The following is a 20,500-nucleotide window of genomic DNA, read 5'->3' as shown; positions in this document are numbered from 1 at the left end:
ATAACTGCGGGCCAGTGCCTTCATGCGCACTATTCCGGCATGGGTCTCATGTAGCGCATTGAGGACCTCAGCACTGCCTCAGCACCGGGGGCACCATCACCCTGTTACCCCATAACAGACACCCCTTGTACACAGACAGTTTGTCCCAGCGGGACATAAACGCAGAAAATTCTGACCCCTCCCAGCCGGTAGGCCACCCCCTCGACACCCAGTCCAGAACCCACGAGAGGGACTTGTTCTTCTTGGAGCAGCCGTCCGGAAGCACGTGTGCCAAGACCTCCCCTACACCGTATGGTGACACGCCACCGGCCAAGATGACGGGCAGCCGATTGTCAAAGTGTGCCAGCAAGCTATTTGAAGTTAAAATGTCTTTCAGTGCCTGAAAAGCAGCAGCTTGCTGGCGATCCCAAACCCACGGAGCCCTTTTGTCCAGGAGGCAATGCAGAGGCTCCGCTACCACCACCTTGTGGGGAAGGAAGGCATGGTGAAATGACTGTAGTTCCCCTTTGTTCTTTGGGGCTGGCGCATCACATATCGCCCTGATTTTGTCCTGTGAATTCCCTTCGCATCCACCGTGTACCCCAGGAAATCAATGGTGGAGCTTCCCAACTCACACTTCTCCCTTTTAACCTTCATCCCCGCCCCATTGAAACGCTGCAATACGGCCCAGAGACAGGATGTGAATTCCTCCTCTGTGGCTGCGGCGATCAGCACATCGTCGAAAAACAACTGGACCCTGGGAATCCCTTTAAGGAGAGAGTCCATTAAGTTCTGGAAGATCCCTGGGGCCACGCTAATGCCAAATTGCAGCCGTTTGACCCGAAAAGCCCCCCTGTGCATAACAATGGTTTAGGTCTCTGTGGTGGCGGCATCCACCGGAAGTTGCTGATATGCCTGAGCCAAATTGAGCTTTCTAAAAATCTTAGCCCCCGCTAGGGAGGCCAGCACGTGACCGACCACGAGCACCGGATAAGCATGGCCTTGTAGTGTCTTGTTAATTGTGCATTTGTAATCAGCACAAATGCGCACACAGCCGTTAGGCTTAATTGGGGTGACTATTGGGGTTTCCCATTTGGTGTTTGCCACCGGCTCCAGTACTCCTTGGGCCATGAGGCGGTCTAACTTCTCAATCTTGGGTCTTAGTGCTAGGGGGACGCGCTGGGCCTTTAGCCTAATGCACTGCGCATTGGGATCCAATTGTAGTGTCATGGGGTTTCCGATGTACATTCCCAAGATGTCATCGAAAATGGCGGGGAATTCCTCACACACCCTCTGAAAATCTTTCTGGGAAGGGGTGTGGTGGATACCCGTTACCTGAATTCCCAGGGCCTCAAACCAGGACCGCCCCAGTAAATGGCACAGGTCTCCCTCCACTACTATTAGGGAAAGCCAGCCCGAAAACTGCCTGTATTTTACATGGACCTTTCCCACCCTCAGGACGGCAACCTCCCTCTTCTGGAAGTCACGGGCTATGAACAGGGATGGGGACAGCTGGGATTCCCTCCCCGAGCATAATTCCCTGAATATTCAAGACGATATAACAGTCTGGCCCGCCCCAGAGTCTACCTCCATCCTGCAGGGCCTGCCCTCTGTTAGTACAGTCACCTTGTACTTGTCAGGGGAGGGCATGGGAGGCTGGCATACCTGATCCCCCACCATGGTGAGCGCCTGGATATCTTCCATGAGTGCGACCTCGCGGCAGCAGTCATCTTTCTGTTTTGAGGTGGCCCCTTGGCTCATCTACTTTGCCCAACAAACACATGCTAGACGTCCAGTTTTTCCACATATGTGGCATGCTGTGTTCCGGAACTTGCAGGAACGAGCTCGTGGACTTCCCCACAGCTGGCACATCCTCCCGTCGGGGCAGGCTCGGTTGCACATGGCGGTTGGCGCTTCAGGGCCTGGTGCGTCTTTAGCACATCTTCCTCACCAGAGTCTTCTGTGTTGGACCCGCTGGCGACCTGGTGCGCTCCTGCTGTACTCCGCTCTTTGTGCGATTTTTCATAGGCAGCTGCCTCACTCAGGGCATCTGCCAGTGTGAGGGTCTTGTGTCTCATCAGCTTCGCCTGTAGCTTCTCATGGCCTGGAGGCCAGACACTACAATTGGACCCCAAGCTTCTCATGGCTTGGAGGCCAGCCATGAAACGGTCCAGTATACCTTCGTCAAGGCCAGTGAAGCCGCACTCCCGGGTGAGGTGGCACAGCTCCGCCAGGAATGTGGTGACCAGCTCGCTGCCCTTTTGTACCCGCTTGTGGAATTTCAGGCACCTAGCCAACCGCGTTGGCCAGGGTGAGAAGTGCTCTGTGAGCTTCTCTGTGATGACCTGGTAGGTGGCAGCATTGTCGGTCAGCGACACGGGCAACATCAGGTTCTCTGCTAACTCCAGAGTGTCTTTTCCGCAGAGGCTGAGTAAAAGCTGTTTCTTCTTTAGCTCGTTCGTGATGTCGTGGTAGAGGAGATAGAAGTTTAGCCTCTTCTCCCATCTCTCCCACCGCTCCGGGTGAGCGGGATTGAACTCCGGAAGGTGTCCATGCAGCCCGGGCATAGCGGCCTGGTCAGGGTTGGGCCTCTAAGGAGCCCTTGTTGGTGCGGAGGCACTGGAGGAGCTGGATGCTTGGTCCTCACTTGGCGGCCTTCAGCAACGGTGGTGCAATGCACAGAGCTGGAGCAGCTGCTGCAAGGCATGGTGCGGTACCGGTTGCTGGGCCGCCTACCAGGATCCCACCTTCATCGCCACTATAATACAGAGGGTTCTTAGGCCTTGACAAGATGAGGTGGTAGTGATAACAAGCTCTTTATTATACGCAGCATGGTCCAGGGCTGCCTGAACAAGACTGAGAAACGGGCCTATGGGCCAAACCTATACACCTACTGGTTCCTGCGCAAGCATGTTATTGGGTCATTCAAACAGGCAGGGGGCCTGTGATTGGTGTAGGGCAGCAGGTATTTGGATCCTCCTACTCATTGTTCTCAAGTCCCCAAGTTCTGCTCCCATGGCTCCAATGAGCCAGGCAGGAATCCCATACTAAAACCTTATATATAACACCTTATGAATGAAAACAAAAATGGAAACATTTGGTATGGTGGGGGAAGGGTTTTTGAGGATATTGCAGACTTTAGAGCTACTCTCCATCCCAAGAGGAATGCTGGCATTTTGCAAAAAGCCTTGTATGGGTTTGAGTCTTCAGGCAGGACAAGAAAGAAGAGTCTCGTGCCCAGAATGGCATCGCTTTGTTGAGCTTTTAGAGACTAGTGCAAGGCGACCCGACTCCAAATTTCCACCCCTGCCAAGAGCAGCCAGGGATGTGGGGGTGGGGCTGTCATGTCAGGACACAAGTCAAGTTTACTTACTTCCTTATTTGCATTATTTATCGGCTGCATTCCTCACTGGGTCTCAAGGCAGATTATATGAATTCAGTCAACAGGAACTGGACATCCCAAGGCAGAGCAATAGATTGTGGATTGCAGAAACCTCAAACTAAGCCGAAAGCTGAGCGGAGCTAAAGCAAGACATTCAGTTTTGCAGTTTGCAGAAAGCCAAGAGAAGAAGCCTTCCTGATGGTCTCAGGCAGGCCCTTCCCCAACCTGGGGGCCTCCACTGGTAGGATGGCATCTGCAGAAAGCCTTGCTCAGAGGACGGAAGCTGTTGTGGTAGAGCATGGGGGAGATATGAGGGACTCAGGCCATGGTCAAAGGTCATGTATATGATAGCCAATACCTTCAACTGAGCTCAATAACTGATAGAGTGACCAATGGAGTAACTGGAAAATGGGACTGAAGTGCTTGCCCTGTCTGGATACTGATGATAGCCGAGCGTGGCCTTCTGCACCAGCAGAAGTCTCTAAACTGACTCTGAAGGGAGGGAGGCCTGTGTAGAGTGTGTCACAGTAGTCTGGTCTCAATGTGAATGTGGTGTAGATCCAGGTGGCCAGACTGGCTGTATCCAGGTCGAGGACCTGGATGGGATGCAAGGGAAGAGGGACTCACCAGGTGTTTGCTGTTCCTGGTGGCATCAGTGCCAGCTTCCATTCATGTACCTCCTGGGTACTCCAACAACCATCTGCAGCAAAGGGGAGAGCTGTGGCTCAGGGGAAGTGTTATGTATTGGCATCTAGTTCTGTAACAAAGCATGATTCTGCCCTCCAGAATCCTAAGGCCTACACTACGATTGGCCGTTCCCGGCGAACCAGCCAATCGGGGCCCTGGGCATGTAATCATATTATGCAAATAATAAGATCCCGGAGGGACCAATAGGGCGGTGTCCTGCCAACGATTGGGCATGTTTTGGTGTTTTCCCACTGTATATATTCCCTGCTTGTCTGTGTGTCTTCTCTGTCCCTGATTCAAAATAAAATAGAGTTGCATCTACCCACAGCTGAACTCAGTATACAACAGGAAGAGCCTCTGCTTGGCATGCAGAAAGTCCCAGGCTCAGTCCCCGGCATCTCCACTTAGAAGGACCAGATAGGAGGTGATGTCAAAGCCCTTTGTCTGCCTGAGGCCTTGGAGAGCCACTGCCACTCTGGCCTTGACAGACCCCAAGGGTCCAATCCAGTAGAAGGCAGCCTCATGTTGGTGTGTGAACCAGCACTTGCCCCTAGGCTGACTCCACACCCCGACAGAGTCAGGACAGACCTCCCCCCTCCCCTCCCTGGCCTCTCTCAGGATGCCCGTCCCCCAAAAGAACAGGCCTGGCACGTGAGGGTCCGCGTCTGCCTCCAAAGATGCTGTTTCCTGGCAATTCGCCCCTTGCTTCCCCAGTGGGCATGCTGCCCCCTCTGGTCTTCCTGGGGCTCTTTGCCAACAAAGCTTGGCTCTCATTGTTGCTGTGTTGGAAATGAAATCCTGCTGGGTGCCAATTGACACATGATTCATTCCTGAGAGTAATCTGTGAGAAATTCAGAGAATGCTCGTTGGCCTCAGCTGCAGCTGGGCTTTCTGAATAAATCCACTGCACTGAAACCAGCAGATGTTGAGCTCAGATCCCTGCTGGAAGGCACAACCAGCCCTCCCCAGATCAAGAGCACAGATCCTGGAGTGGGCTGGCAGCAGGCGCAAGCAGATGTACAAAGTGAAGGGCCGGAGGTGACTCATGCAACTGAACCAAGCAGCAGAGAAAGACAAACAAGCCAAATCTGATCTGCTCTGCAGCAAAGTCTCTTTTTGACTCAACAGGACACTCACCCACCCCCCAAATGCGACAGAAGCCAAGAGACATAACTGGCTGCATCTCCGTGCCACCCCAACATCCTTCCTGTTTCAGCTCCTGATGTGTGGGAGACTGCAAATATTTCAGCTATCATGGCTCATTGTGCTTGCAATCAGCTGTAATCAGAAGTGCTTTTCAAATGGGCCACTTAAATGTTTCTAGCCCCACAGGCACTCCTGGGGGAGAGGAGCACCAAAGAAAGGCGAAACTTTGAAGGCAGACTGTTGCAGTGTGCTGTATGTGAGGCCTCCCTTGAAGCCTGTCCAGGAGCATCAGTTGGTGCACAAGAGGGTGGCTCACCTGTTGGTTACAGCATGCAGGTGGGAGCACATTAGCATGTTTCCAGTGACACAGTTCTTCCAATGAAACGGCGTTTCCACTCACGGAAGAGAGTGGGCTCAGTCCGGTTAATTCCCTCCTCCCGCTGCAGACTGTCGCCTTGCTCCATCCCGATGCTGTTCTTGAGGTCCCCACCCAGAAACAGCAGCTGAGAATCTCAGTGGTCTGTAGCAAGAGGGGGAATCAGAAAAGCCCTGCACCGTGAAGTCTGGGGCAGGATCTGGGGGGGGGGGGGGGCAGAGGAAGCACTTGCCCCAGGTGCCTCCAGGGGGGCTCTGAATTGGGCACCCCCTGGGGTGGGAGGGGGGCAAGAAAGATTGACTACTTTTGCGCCTCTCCACCTTGTCTAAATGGGGGGGGAGGAGTCAAATCACCTGCCTCTGCTGCCTCTTCCCAAATTTAGGGTGACTCTCAGCTGGTCAAGGGCTCTGAAAACCGGATGCTTTGGAGTCTCACCAGGACTCGGGCACCGAGCCACGTGGCCACCTTCTTTGTGCTTTTAACCAGCCAAGCTTTCTCCATCACTGTTTTTGAAGTCTCTCTGCTCTGCAGCTGCTACTGGCACAGACTTTTTGCCCGTACAAACGTGGAAACTCTGCCCATCTCCTGCACTCTGGAGCATTATACTCACGAGAGATGCCGGCTGTACTGTTCCATCAACAGACTGTTTTTCTTTTCTTCCTTCTGCAGCCATCAACGGTAAACTCTATGCAAACTTGCCCGGGTTGACGATGTATCAAGGAGACTGGGTGAACTGGTTCCTGCTGGGGATGGGCCAGGAAATCGATGTCCACACAGTTCACTTTCATGCTGAGACATTCTTATTCCGAGTAAGACTCTCTACTGATTGATCAAACATGGATGGCAGAGCTTTATAGCATAGTTAACAAGCAGAAGAGCTTTGATGAGCTGCAGCCAAAGACTCCTGTGCTCTCATGGGTGTTTTCTTTAACTGAAATGCAATGGGGTCTGAAAGCCCATCAGTTCCCAGGAGCAGAGCACCAGCTTGTACAAGGTTTATTTTATTTATTTATTTGCCTTAAATTTGTATGCTGCCCACTCCATGCGGACTCTGGGCGGCTCACAGTCACTATACCACAATCACAATACCTTATGGTTATAAAATCAAAACATATATAACAATTTATAATTTAAAAACTTTAAAAGGGTGCTATAAAATTTCTTACATAGGCGGTCCAGCTTCATTATAGTTCTCAATTCTCTGTATTGCTGTATTAGGTGCCTTATAGATGGATGGTAGTATTCAGCGACATACTAGTGGCAGCTCCTCACGCATTAGTTACTGTAGGCCTGCCGGAAAAGGTCGGTTTTACAGGCCCTGAGGAATTGGGAGAGATCCCGCAGGGCTCTCGTGGCCTCTGGAAGTGCTTTCCATAGATTAGGGGCTGCCACACAGAAGGTCTTGGCCCGTGTAGAAGACGACGAAGATATTGGATTTATATCCTGCCCTCCACTCCGAAGAGTCTCAGAGCGGCTCACAATCTCCTTTACCTTCCTCCCCCACAACAGACAGCCTGTGAGGTAGATGAAGATATTGGATTTATATCCCACCCTCCACTCCGAAGAGTCTCAGAGCAGCTCACAATCTCCTTTACCTTCCTCCCCCACAACAGACACCCTGTGAGGTGGGTGGGGCTGGAGAGGGCTCTCACAGCAGCTGCCCTTTCAAGGACAACCTCTGCCAGAGCTATGGCTGACCCAAGGCCATGCTAGCAGGTGCAAGTGGAGGAGGGGGGAATCAAACCCGGTTCTCCCAGATAAGAGTCTGCACATTTAACCACTACACCCAACTGGCTCTCTATTAGATCTATGGCTGACCCAAGGCCATGCTAGCAGGTGCAAGTGGAGGAGTGGGGAATCAAACCCGGTTCTCCCAGATAAAAGTCCGCACACTTAACCACTACACCAAACTGGCTCTCCAAGCATAATCTGGCCTCCTTTGGTCCGGGGATGGATAACAGATGCTGACTTCCTGAATGCAGTGCCCTCTGGGGAGTGGGCTGATCAGTTTGGATGTTAACAGCCACAGCAGAGTGGTGGAAATGCATGTTGTAGGTTAAAATCATGATGTTGTGCTATGTGTTCACATAGCACTTTAGATTCTGAGCAGGAAAAATGGGGTTCTTGCCCCCAAGGTGGCTGCAACCCACCATGTTGACAGTGGGAATGGCTGCAGAAGAACAGGAAGGGAAGTCAGATAGAGAGAAGGAAGGGATGCAGGTTAAGAAAGAAAGGCCTTTAGCCAAAGGCTTCACAAAGAGATGAGTTGTTAAGGAGTGATCTGAAGAATGAGAGAGAAGGGCACATCACACGAGCATTCTGACAGAATGCTTCAGGATTAAGGGTCAGGAAGGGGGAATGGGTGAAGTCCTTTCAGAGAACGCGTCTTCAGGGGATAGAGTTGCAGAACTCAGAGTTATGAGCTGATCAGGCAAGGGGCACAAGAAGTATTTGTACAGCCTCAATTGGCCTTGGGACCGTGCTTGGAAGGAAGAAGGAATGTAATCATTCAACCTCTGCTTGGCTTTGCTTTGAAACTAGCTCTGAGAAAAGATGTGTCCTTGGAAAACATTTATGGAGAGACTGAGATGTGTGATCTTCGTTTCATCTGTATGAGCCTTTTGATTATTCACACTGAGCATATACAGAAAACTAGGGTGGTTGCTCAATTGTCTTGCAGTTCTAAAAGTGTGGTGCAACTTTTTCTGCATTCTCATGGGTGATAAAATTTGGGGTCTTAAAGAACCCACTTTCTGCATGGCTGGACAGTCATCTGTCAGCAATCAATGGCTGGTGATATTGTGGGAAAGTTACTCCTTTGAGCTGATTTTAGACATCACAAGACCAAGTGTTATTTTTGTGCTTGGAAATTTTTAAATGGCAGCTTGGCTTAAAAAAAAAACTTTTAAAAAACCCCCTAAGAAATACGACTGGTGTTTCTCTCCCCCCTTGGCTTGCTGGTGGGATGCCGTGTTGATGCTGTTGAACTGCTGGTTTGATTGGCTTTTGTACTTTTGGCACTTTTATGAGCATAAAAATTTATACAGATTGGACTGATGCCTGTACTTTTATTGCCTTTATTAATTGTAGTAACTTATCATAAGCTGTTTTAAGAACTTTGGTTGGGAGTTAGCACAGAATGTAATCATGTAACAGGGAGGAAGGAGAAAATTCTGCCACAAGGTATGGACCAAATATCAAAAGTGGTCTGGCTCAACGCAAATACCCCTGTTTGGGTTTCCTTTTTCTTGACAGAAATGAACCCATGAGTCTTTATTTTCTTTTTCTGGATACAGATTTTTCTCCCTGGAGACCGATGCTTTCCTCAGCATTGTGTGTCTCTCACAGCATACAAATGACATGTGAAAGAACCATTATTGACAGCCACAAAGCTGAGATAAACCAAAACTGGCAGAAAGGATAGGATGCAAAATCCAGAGGAACCTAAAGGGGCCAAATGGGCTTGTCCCTTGGCTGAAGAAATGTCTGCTCTGCATAGCACCAAAATGAGTCAGTAACTAGGGCTGAAGCCACACAGCAAGCACAGTCTTGTGTGCCACAGGATTTTCCAGAGCTATTCTGTAAGCTTCGCTAGCATTTCCAGTGCATTCAGTTTGCGTTCTGAAGCCTAGTTGCATGTTCCTGTCGTAGCTTCTCGAGGTTCATCTGTCTTCCTGCACAATCCAAACCTGTGGCCAGTGCCTGATGGAGGAGCATGACATGAAGCTACTGCCCTAGAAGTGGCCTAGCTTGCTGTCTTCCGGCTTCCCTTAGAAAATAAACTTCATATTTCAAATTCTAAGATGCAGGGCTGCTGTGTACATCAGGATGCAACTTTCTAGGACACGCAGAAGTACCCTAGCAAAGCATCTTCACTGGCACAACTGAAACATAAACTAGAACAATGATCCTCAGTGAGGCACCTGCAGGCACGGTGGCACCCACCGGGGTGTTTCCTAGTGCCCACTTGTTTCTTGGGACAGAATGTATGCAATCTGAAACGCAGTGAACCCTCGAACTCAGAAGACCTAATGAGATCTCTCTGAGACCAGTCTTCCTGAGGGAATAGTACCACTTCTAGTCTAGGCCTGTTCTGAACTCAACAGAAATGGACTTTGGACGCTTGGCAAAGAGGCATCTCTGCGCCATAGCTGGAGGCTCAGTCTGGTTTTCAGGGCAGCACTGCAGTCAGTCTGAATTTAGCTGCATCCCCTATTCATGGGCAGAGCAAACACTCGCCGGCTGGACATAGCTCAGAGCTGAAATATCCTGAGGAGGAAGCAGCCCCACCTGTTTCTGGGCTCCAGTCAGGGTTTTATGGAACCCTGACCCTGCAAAGGAAGAAAATGTGCCCAGGTAGTGATCTGGCTCCGTGGCAGGAAGGTGGCCGCTAGGCTGGCATGGTTGTTGAGGTGCCTCCTGGTGGGCCCACTGCATCTGCTGCTTTTACTCAGCGGGGTGAATGGTGATCCAGGGTCTGGCACCAAGGAAGAGAGCTTGCTGCTCCAGCGTCTGGCCAGATGGCAGCACCACCTGGAGCTGAGGCTTCAGGGCCCTCTGACCAAAGCCTCAGGATCCAGGGGCTCTGGGGAGGGTGGTACCAGGTGTCCCCTGAATGCCTGATCTTCCCCTGGGACAAGGTTGTTGGAAGAGGGTGTTCGCTATGACCAGCTTGTTCTCTTGACAAAACTCTTTTAGCCTTTGCCCGGCTTCGTTTTGTTCTCCAAGGCCAAACTTGTCTGTTGTCCCGGTTACCTTTTGACTTCCTACTTTGGCATTCTAGTCCCCTATGATGAGGAGGACATCTTTTTTTGTGTTAGTTCTAGGTGTTGTAGATCTTCATAGAACTGGTCCACTTCAGCCTCTTCTGCATCAACTGGTTGGGGCATAGACTTGGATTATTGTGATACTGAATGGTTTGCCTTGGATATGGACTGAGATTGTATCCCATTACTCTTGCCCACAGTAATAGATGTAGTGATCCTCTGAGTTAAATTCGCCCATTCCCATGCATTTTAATTCACTGATTCCCAAGATGCTGATGTTCTAGGCTTGCTGATCCCCAGGTCCCAGTGGGGGTTCTTCCGCTTTCCCAGACTCCTTCCCGCCCCCAGTCAGCTGGCCAGCGGGGGAGGGGGGAAGACCCGCCCCCAGAGGACTATGTGCCTTTGCACATCCGGAGGCTTCAGTTTCCGATTGAAAGGAGACTTGGGATGGGGTGTCTGTGTTGCTGTGAAGAAGTTGGCAGCAACTCGTGAGTAGAGAGGCCAATCCCCCTTCAGAGTCGCCAGAAACGGGGTTGGGGGGGGAGGGAAAGGGGAGGGAAACTTCTGCTGAGCACTTCATTATTCCCTATGTGGAGATTAGGGTTGCCAAGTCCAATTCAAGAAATATCTGGGGACTTTGGGGGTGGAGCCAGGAGACTTTGGGGGTGGAGCCAGGAGACATTAAGGGTGCAGCCAAGATCAAGGCGGGGACAAGCATAATAGAACTCCAAAGGGAGTTCTGGCCATCACATTTAAAGGGACAGCACACCTTTTCAGCAACCTTTTTAAATGTCTTCCTTCCATAGGAAATAATGAAAGATAGGGGCACCTTCTTTTGGGGCTCATAGAATTGGACCCCTGGTCCAATCTTTTTGAAACTTGGGGGGTATTTTGGGGAGAGGAACTAGATGCTATACTGAAAATTTGGTGCCTCTACCCCCAAAAACAGCCCCCCCAGAGCCCCAGATACCCGCGGATCAATTCTCCATGATTTTCTATGGGAATAAATCTCCATAGGGAATAATAGAGTACCCAGCAGACATTTCCCTCCCCTCCCCCCGCTTTCTGACAACCCTGAAGCGGGGGGAGGGTCTCCAAACCAGGGGATACCCTGCCCCCAAAACAATTGGACCAGGGGATCCAATTCTATGAGCCCCAAAAGGTGCCCCTATCTTTCATTATTTCCTATGGAAGGAAGACATTTAAAAAGGTGTGCTGTCCCTTTAAATGTGATGGCCAGAACTCTCTTGGAGTTCAATTATGCTTGTCACACCCTTGCTCCTGGCTCTGCCCCCAATGTCTCCTGGCTCCACCCCCAAAGTCCCCAGATATTTCTTGAATTGGACTTGGCAACGCTAAGCATCGGACTATTCTTTCACCATCAGACACATCCACAGCTGAGCATCCTTTCGGCTTTGGCCCAGCCGCTTCACTCTTTCTGTGATTACTTGGACTTGCCCTCCTCTCTCCGCTCTTCTTCTCTTCTTGGGGACCTTCTGACCTGAGGGGCTCATCTTCCAGCACCGTATCTTTTAGCCTTTTGTTATTGTTCATGCGGTTTTCTTGGCAAGGATAGTGGAGTGGGTTGCCATATCCTTCTCCAGTGGCTTGTGTTTTGTCTGAGTTCTCCACTGCGGCCTGTCTGTCCAGGGTGGCCCTTCACAGTATAGCCCACAGCCTCATCGAACCACGCAAGCCCCCTCACCGTGTCAAGGCAGTGATCCATGAGGGGGGCAGCATCCAGAGGTAGAATTAAAAAGAAAAAGAAGTCCTCATCAACTTACAGGAAGTTCTGACCACAGAGTTCCTGGCAATTTCTAGAGCCACCCTTTGTCACTTCTGGGTAGCTGCCTGTAAGAATTGCCAGGAACTCTGTGGTCGGGACTTAATTGCTTGGAGGTCTCCCACTATATGACAGGCATTGTTTTCAAGGAGGGACTCGGCCACAAGCTCACTCTTGTTCTCCTGTCATGATCTGCTTTAGCAAATCTCACCTCATGGTGCCAGCAGATCTCCCCCGTGCCAGGTATTCTCCTCAGCTGGTATGAGTTGCCCTGCCTTGCAGAACTCTTGGGGCATTTTCGCACTGACCTTAATCGGTAGCGACGCCCCTCTTCACTGCGCAGATTTCGCACTAATTGCCGCGGAGCACCTGGAATAGCCGGAAAGTCCCGCGGCTTTTCGGCGCAAACGGAAACCGCCAAAAACCAGTTTCCATTTGCGCCACAAAAGCCGCGGGACTTTCCGGCTCTTCCGGGTGCTCTGCGGCAATTAGTGCAAAATCCGCGCAGATCCTGCGCGGTGAAGAGGGGCGTCGCTGCCGATTAAGGTCAGTGCGAAAACGCCCTTGGCCTCCCCCTGATGATGCGCAGAGGTAGAATAAACCATTGCCATGCAAAAGAAATTTCTCTCAACTAGCATAATCCATCAGTTATTGATTCAGGGTTTTTTTGGCACAGACTAGACACACCCTTCAATGAGATTCAGGTAGTTAGTTCTCTACACTACACAGATCTGTTCCCAACTAACGCTCCCTTTCCTCATTCTCCTTCTGACAGAGCGGCAAGAGCTACAGAGCAGATGTTGTGGACCTCTTTCCTGGGACTTTTGAAATGGTGGAAATGTTGGTTGGCAACCCTGGTACATGGCTGCTGCACTGCCATGTGGCTGACCACATCCACGCCGGCATGGAGACCCTCTTCACTGTCTTGCCCAGGCCAGGTAAGGTGGCCACCCTCTAGCAATCTATACAATGTTCCCGCTAAGCTGCTGAGCCTTGTGAGCAAAAATCCTACTTCATTAAACTTGTAATTGAGCCAACATTTAATTATTGCATAAACCTAGTCTACTTCACAAGGTTGTTGTGAAGATAAGAGAGAGGATGAGAAAACAATGGACAGAACTCTGTGCAACTTGGGTGAATGAGCAAGATAAAAAAAAGTACTAAATATCTCTTTAAAAATGTGTGGGAATTCAGTTCCAGCCTAATTTCCCAGACATGTGTGCATAAGTGCTTAAAAATGTATATACACACGTACAACCTACTTGTCAGCTGCAGCAAACTCAGATATGCCATTGGGGTAACAACTGTAGTGTTGTGGAGGTGTCCTAACTGGGGACAGCCCATGGTTAGAGTGCCACGCCAGGATCTGGGAGAGCCAGGTTCAGTTATGCCAGCTTGCTGGTGACCTTGGGCCAGTCTCACATTCTGCCTAACCTACCTGACAAGGTTGTTGTGAGGATAAAGTGGAAGAAAGGAGAGCAATGTTGCAAGTTGCTTTGGATCCCCCCTGGGGAGAAAAGCATCTTGAGCCCGCTTTAGTGGGGTAGGGCGGGATATAAATCGAACAAAAATAAAATAAATATTATTATACAGTAATAATAAAAATTCTGCTTATGACAATCTAGATCAGTTCTACAGAGTTTCCTTTAAAACAGATTGCGCTTTGATATTTTAGCTCCATGTTGATCAGATTGCATCACTATTTTTTAAACTGGAAAAAAAGAAAGTCATTTTTAGAAATGACAAAATAATGACTGCAGAAAGCATTTTGTATGGGGCCCTGCCTCCTGAGTTTTAGGCTTGGCCCCCTGACTCCCCAGCGACCCTCCAGAGCACAGCCTGCTTTTTTCTTTTCTTTTCTTTTCTTTTCTTTTCTTTTTTCTCTGCTCTTTTTTTTTTTTGTTGTGGCTGAGCTGGTGAAGCAGCAGCAGAGGCAGCCAGAGACGGGAGACCTGAGCAGGGAGTAGTGCACTGCAGCAGCAAAAGCAGCAGGCGGAGAGGAGGGAGGGAGAGGAACAGAAGGCAGAGGTGGCCACACAGAATGGGCTGCAGAGGGGGGATGGATGGAGCTGCTGACTGTGAGCTTCAGTGTGAAGTGCCAGAGTTGGGGAGAGGGAGGTGGAAGGAAGCCAGGTGCAGCCCCTTCTGGACTCCAAAGTTTGAGGGTCGGCTGCCTCGACTAGGCCACATTCAGAGCCTCCAGCTTTTACCCCTAACTCAGAAAGCTTCTGAGAAGCGGGAAGCCCTCCAGGGGATGGGAAAGGGGCCCCCAGACTTTTTAAAAAGCCCCCCCCCCCCGACTTTTAAAATTGTGGCTGCAGCTGTGGGGTCCACAGCAAAGATCCTTGCCTTATTCTCATTCAAAGTGACTTGTAAGAATGACAGCTAGATTGTGTGGTCAGTCCATATTCCAGTTTAGTCACTTGCAAATGCTTTTGATCTTCGTGCAGCCAATTTAGCCCTTGATTTTTTTTTGTTTTCTTATCAAAGCAAAGAAACTAGTTCTTATTGGAGAGCCATTAAAATATAATCTAATAATCAATTAATTTTTTTCCTACTTTGAGAGGACAAGCTGGTTTTTCCCAGCAACAGTGTCTTTGCCACATGTCTTTAATTTCCATCCAAGAGTCTTCCTGGGACTGTGAGTGCCTGTGGCCCATTCTGCAGCAGCAGTTGCTCCCCCCCCCCCCCAGGCTTCGGATTCCCCCAAATCAAAGGATCAGTTCCCCCACCAGCAGGGACATAGCCAGGATTTTAAAAGTTGGGGGCTTTTTAAAAAGCCAGGAGGCACCCTTTCCCATCCACTGTGGATGGAACCCCGGGAAGGAAAAAGGGGTGGGGGCGGCACTGCAGTGTTTGCTCTGTCCTTGGTCTGAGGACACAACACACACAGCTGCAAGGTGGCTGCTCTCTCCTGCCTGGGTCTGTGTGCACAGACCAGGAAGAAGAAAGGGGCAGGGGGTGGCGGCACAGCATTTGCTCTGTCCTTGGCTCTGAGAACATAAGAGAAGCCGTGTGGGATCAGGCCAGTGGCCCATCCAGTCCAACACTCTGTGTCACAGTGGCCAAATATATTATATATATACATACACACTGTGGCTAATAGCCGCTGATGGACCTCTGCTCCATATTTTTATCTAACCCCTTCTTGAAGCTGGCTATGCTTGTAGCCGCCACCACCTCCTGTGGCAGTGAATTCCATGGTTTAATCACCCTTTGGGTGAAGAAGTACTTCCTTTTATCCGTTTTAACCCGACTGCTCAGCAATTTCAACGAATGTCCACGAGTTCTTGTATTGTGAGAAAGGGAGAAAAGTACCTCTTTCTCTACTTTCTCCTTCCCATGCATTATCTTGTAAACCTCTATCATGTCACTCCGCAGTTGACGTTTCTCTAAGCTAAAGAGCCCCAGCCCTGAAACATGGACCGATAGCAGGAGGAGTATGTGGGCAGGACCCCTGGGTTCTGGCAGCTGCCCCACCCCAGGGTATGCTGACATCAGCCCTGTGCCAGGGACTGCAAAAGCCCCATCCCCCAAGAACGAGCAGAGTGGAAAGGCTGACAAGCCCTTGGGGCTGAGAAGAGCTCCAGGCCAGAGTGGCAAGGCAGTCTGCCCTAAGGAAGGCTTGGCCCAGAGCAAAGAGGCAGGGAGCCATCCACTGGCAGGAGGGTCTGCCCTTGAGCTCCTGGGGAGGAGTGGTGGAGCTGGAGTCAGGGCCAGGGCCACGCACCACCACTTCCTGGAGGAATGTCTGCCCTCATACAGGCACCGCAGGGGCCCAGAGCACATCCCCATCTCTTTGAAGAGGGACCAAGGGGTATCTGTCAAATGTCCTCTTTTTATGCTGCCCACTAAGATGTTGCTCGTTCCTGGCAGGTCCAGTGCTCTTGGATGCTGATTCCGATGCAGGTAAGACTTCCATTTCCTCACAAATCCTTATGCGTCTCAAGTGTCCCAGATGGCAAAGAACGTTGAAGATTCTGAGCTGTGGGAAGGGTTAGTGTGCTGTACTCCAGTGGTGTATAGTGGTTAGGGTGCTGTTCAGAACTGGAAGCTGAGATCTTTCTGGGGGGAAATCCTGCAGACACCAGGTAGAGAAATAAACATTCGTCTGCTAGTTTTTTAGAGGTATATAATTTAATGAGCTTCAATGAGAAATAAAAAGCAAACATGGGTTTAGAACACCATATTTTATCTACAGTTACTCGCAGTTGCAGACAGGTCCTTTGCACACTGACAGCGCAATCCTAAACAGAGTTACATTATTCTAAGCCCATTGACTTCAATAGATTTAGAAGGGCATAATTGTTTAGAAAGGCGCTGTAACGCAGAAACAAGTCCCACTGTGCTCAGTGGGGCTCCCTCCCACTGAAATGCGCACAGGACTGCAGTCTATATCTAATCTATATCTAATCCAGCCTTATTGCCCCACCTTACCCAATCATAAGGACGTTTAACTTATATAGGCTTTGCCTCTTCAAAAAGACACGCTGTGACATTTTTTGAACTCAGACATTTTCTGAACTCAGATAATAAGAGTTTTTTTGGTTTGCTACCACATTACTCATTTCTTCTTTCTGTTTTCCTAATTTCACATCTGGAGAAATCTGAGAGATTTAGGAGCTCTTAAAGGGTGATTTAGGTTGGAGTTCCATGTCTTATTATTGGTAGATTAGCAATTATTGCTGAATAAAATTAAGGCTTTTATATTTTTAAATTTCAGAAATATATCAAGGAGCACAGTTTTAAGCAAATTCTACATTTCATATTTTGAAAGCAGTAAAGCTATTATTAAGTCTCTCTCTATCCCCCCCTCCACCACTAAATGTCTGTTTTTATGGGGGGGCGGAGAGGCTTGAAATGTTGTTCTTGTCTGTCAAGCACTTTCTGAATGGGGAATCGGGGGCTTTGCTAAGGAGAGCTCTATCCTGGCCTCCTCCTAATAGGTTAGATCTCAAATCGGTGGGCAGTTTTTCAGCCAGATGTAGCAACAAAGCGGTCAGCTCCTGCCAGGGAGGACTGGAGTGCAGCAGGCTTCCTCTGGATGGTCCCTCTCAGAGTGATGACAACAGCGGGGAGGGGGCGGGAGGGCTTTTGCTCCCCATCAGTCATGCTGCTTCCTAAACTGGGACTCTCTTCCCCACCCATTTTTATTCTCAGAAGTTCCTCTTGACTCGGAAGAGGAGGACTCCGGCCAGATCCTTTTGTTTGGCGCCAAAGTGGCCCCGGGACAAGTGGAGGCCACCCTCCTCCTCCTCACCATCGCAGGGATTGTGCTCTTCCTCATGGCCAGCGCCCTCCTGGGAGTGGTCGTTTACCTCCAGAGGCAGAGGCGGCTGAGGCGCAACAGGCGCTCCATCCTGGACGAAGGGTTCAAGCTCATGTCGACCAAAAAACACAGTGTTTAGAGGGGGGCTTTCAAGCCGCATATATGGAAACTTTGTGGAGTTCTTTTTGAGGTGGGGAGGGTAGGGAGGAGAACAAAATGTCAGAACCACGGAATACATTATCCTCTGAGGAAAGCACAAGAAGAACAATGCCCAGCAAGCTCCTCTCTTATCTTTGAAGACTTTCCATTGCCAGCGACCTGGAGCTAGAACTGGGCTCCTTGCCCCACGGCCAGTGCAGGCAGCTGCAGCAGGCACACCCACAGGCCTTCTGGGAGTCAGCTGTTCACCTGACGTCCAACTCAGTCACCATCTGATTCAGAGCGCCTGGGTCTTCCATACTGCCTCAGTAGCACAGGATTTAGACCTACTTCACAGAGTTGTTGTGAGGCTAGAATGAGATATGGCCATGGTGTGACTGGCCCTACCACACACGAGGGTCTCTGTTTCATCCTGGTGGGTCGACAGTCACCAGAGCCATGAAGTTCAGTGACTGGGCCCGTTGCAAGCGAGCTCTCTTGCTCTCTGTCCAGGAGAAACAACTGGTGAGCTCACCAACGTCTTGGTGTGGCCTGGAGTTCTCTTGGAATTACAGCAGATCTTCAGACTCTGGAGAAAACAGCTGTTTTGGAATCATGGCTGCATCGCATTACATCCCTCCTGAGGTCTGGCCCCAAATCTTCAGGGATTTCGCAGTCTGCTGTTGGCAAGTTGACACCACATTTATTGCTAGCAAAACACAAGACACCACGGTCTCCAAGCTAGACAAAAACAATGAGAAGACTATGCAATTTTCAACAAACATACATATATATATATATATATATATATATATAATTATTATAGTGTACCCCACCGACTCCCATGCGCTGGCCCTGAGGAGTATGATGCAAGCTGCTTTGGTTTCTCCCCCCTCACTGTGGAGAAAGACAGCCGAAGTCAGAGGGGCAGATAAAAGGAAGGAGATAGGGTTGCCAACTCCAGGTTAGGAAATTCATGGATATTTAAGGGGTGGGGTCTGTGGAAGGGTGGAGCCTCAGACAGGTAAAATGCAACTTCCTCCTAGGGAACCACTGGAGATCACTCAGATTTACAACTGCTCTCTAGATGGCAGAGATCAGCTCCCCTTGAGGTGGGGGGAGGTTAATGCCCTCACTTGGGTGGGTGGAAAGACAGCAAAGGCTCTTGCCCAGACTCTCCTTCTAAAGCCCGTTGCATTTTTTCTCAATGAGCTTTACTCCTAGTTAATTTATAATTCTGTTAAAACAGAAGTTTTTTGTCCCTAAAATTATATATTATTTCTGCACAATTCTCACTTCTTTGGCTGCCAAACATCTGCCTCAGCTTGTCCTGTGACTGACAATTTAAGTTGCCTAAAAACCGGAGACCTTTTCTTCTCCTGCAAATCGGCGGGGGGGGGGGGGACTCTTGTGCAGGGAGTGCAGCCCCTCTGCGTTTCATCCTAGCTGGGTGGGAAAGAAACAAGCAAAAGTTATAGTTGGAAATGTATTTCCTGTTGGAACCAATGGAGATGAGTAAAGAATGAAGAAAGTGGATAAGAGTAATACCCCAAATAAAGAACACAATAATTTTCAAAACTGGAAGGATCCCCAAATTGGCGGGGGGGGGGATTCTTTGTGCACATTTCAGCATATCACACTTCCTTGTTTTAATTGAATTGGGTTGCCAGCGAAAAGATGTTCCCTATTAATTGCCAGCAGGAGCTTCATGTGCATTTGCAAATGGATGGACACAGTGAAGGAAGTCACAGTTCACAAGGCCTGAATAAGGCTTTTAACAGCAGGGTGTTTTGGAGGTCATGACTAGACTAGGAAGGAGCGCCATAAGCCAAAAGTGACTTGATGGCCCTCCACACACACGGGTCCAAAGAACAGTGTCATGTGTGACATGCCTTGGAGGCGATTAGAAGTGCAATCTTTGGCTCAGTATTGATTTTTACTGTTTTTACTGTCCTGGCCTGCCCCAAAGGGTCCTGGGTACTGTAGTCTTTGGAGCCTGTGCCCCACCCCAGTCATCACCAGCTGTTTAAGCCTACAGCACAAATGTGCTTTGTGTGTTTTTGACAGAAGGGGCAGCAGGTCATCTTGTGAAGGGCTTCTGGGATCGGGATCGCTTAGAAGGGTGCTGGCATTTTTCATGTCAGGGACGTCTGGCTGTGAGCTGAAATCAGGAACTGGGAAATGACCCCTCCCTCAAGCACAGTGCTGGGGGCTTCCCCCAAAAGCCAGGGTGAGGAGAGATGGTCTCCGTCCTGTTAGTTGCAGAGGACAGCTGGGTCTGTCTGCGCCAAGCAGCCAGATTGGAGTCCACGAGCACCTGAGACTCTGGCAAGGCTTTGGGGGCACAGGCTTCCCAGAGTCCAAGCTCCCTTGGTCAGCTGACACCCCCCCCCCCCTCAAATGTTGTCAGTCTCTGGGGTCTCTCCTACTAGACACAAATTGAGCGGCTCCATCCTGCTTGGTGCAGGCAGCCTAGAACATGAAGACTCAAGCTCATCCTCCACAGGGAAGTGGGTGGGCTCAGAAGGGAGTTACTTAGATGAGCTTCAGATGTTGCTGGGGGTCTGCAGTTCTGAGCACACTTCCTGGGCAGCAGCTCCGTTGAGCTCAGGGAGGCCGGGGATTGCTCCTGCTCATGACAAGCCAAACCTAAAGCTGAGGTTTGAGTCCAGCTCATAAAGAGCTCGATGTGAGTGCTGCTCTGGCAGCCAGGAGCTCTGTTGTGCCTTCAGAGGGGGCATGAGATGTCCCGAATGCTCCTCCTGAGTCTTCTTGTTTTCAGATAGTTTTCACCTTTGAAAAGTACATGACATCCGTCACTTATCCTCATCACTGCCAGGCAGAGCTAGACCCATTTTCCAAGGCACAGAAGGCAGGAAAGAGCCTGGCAAGGCTCCTCAGAAACGGGCGGCCTGGTTCAGCGTGAGACAGCTTCATGTGTGTCCACACCACAGCACAGCACCTCTGGCTGGGA

General features: G+C 50.1%; 1 protein-coding gene across 1 annotated transcript in view; it reads left to right on the top strand.

Moving 5' to 3' along the window:
* Nucleotides 1–17,531, top strand: part of HEPH (hephaestin) — a 61,604-nt gene extending 44,073 nt beyond the window's left edge. Inside the window, exons 18-21 of the mRNA XM_060249100.1 lie at nt 6,240–6,379; nt 12,895–13,057; nt 15,996–16,028; nt 17,280–17,531. Of these exons, the coding sequence (XP_060105083.1) occupies nt 6,240–6,379; nt 12,895–13,057; nt 15,996–16,028; nt 17,280–17,527 (584 nt within the window). The 3' untranslated portion in view covers nt 17,528–17,531. The remainder of the gene's footprint in view (nt 1–6,239; nt 6,380–12,894; nt 13,058–15,995; nt 16,029–17,279) is intronic.
* The last annotated feature ends 2,969 nt before the right edge of the window (nt 17,532–20,500 follow it).

The sequence above is a fragment of the Heteronotia binoei genome, chromosome 11, assembly GCF_032191835.1.
Source record: "Heteronotia binoei isolate CCM8104 ecotype False Entrance Well chromosome 11, APGP_CSIRO_Hbin_v1, whole genome shotgun sequence".
NCBI lineage: Eukaryota > Metazoa > Chordata > Lepidosauria > Squamata > Gekkonidae > Heteronotia > Heteronotia binoei.
The sequence above is the reverse complement of the archived record's forward strand: the minus strand, read 5'-3'. Positions and strand labels throughout refer to the sequence as shown.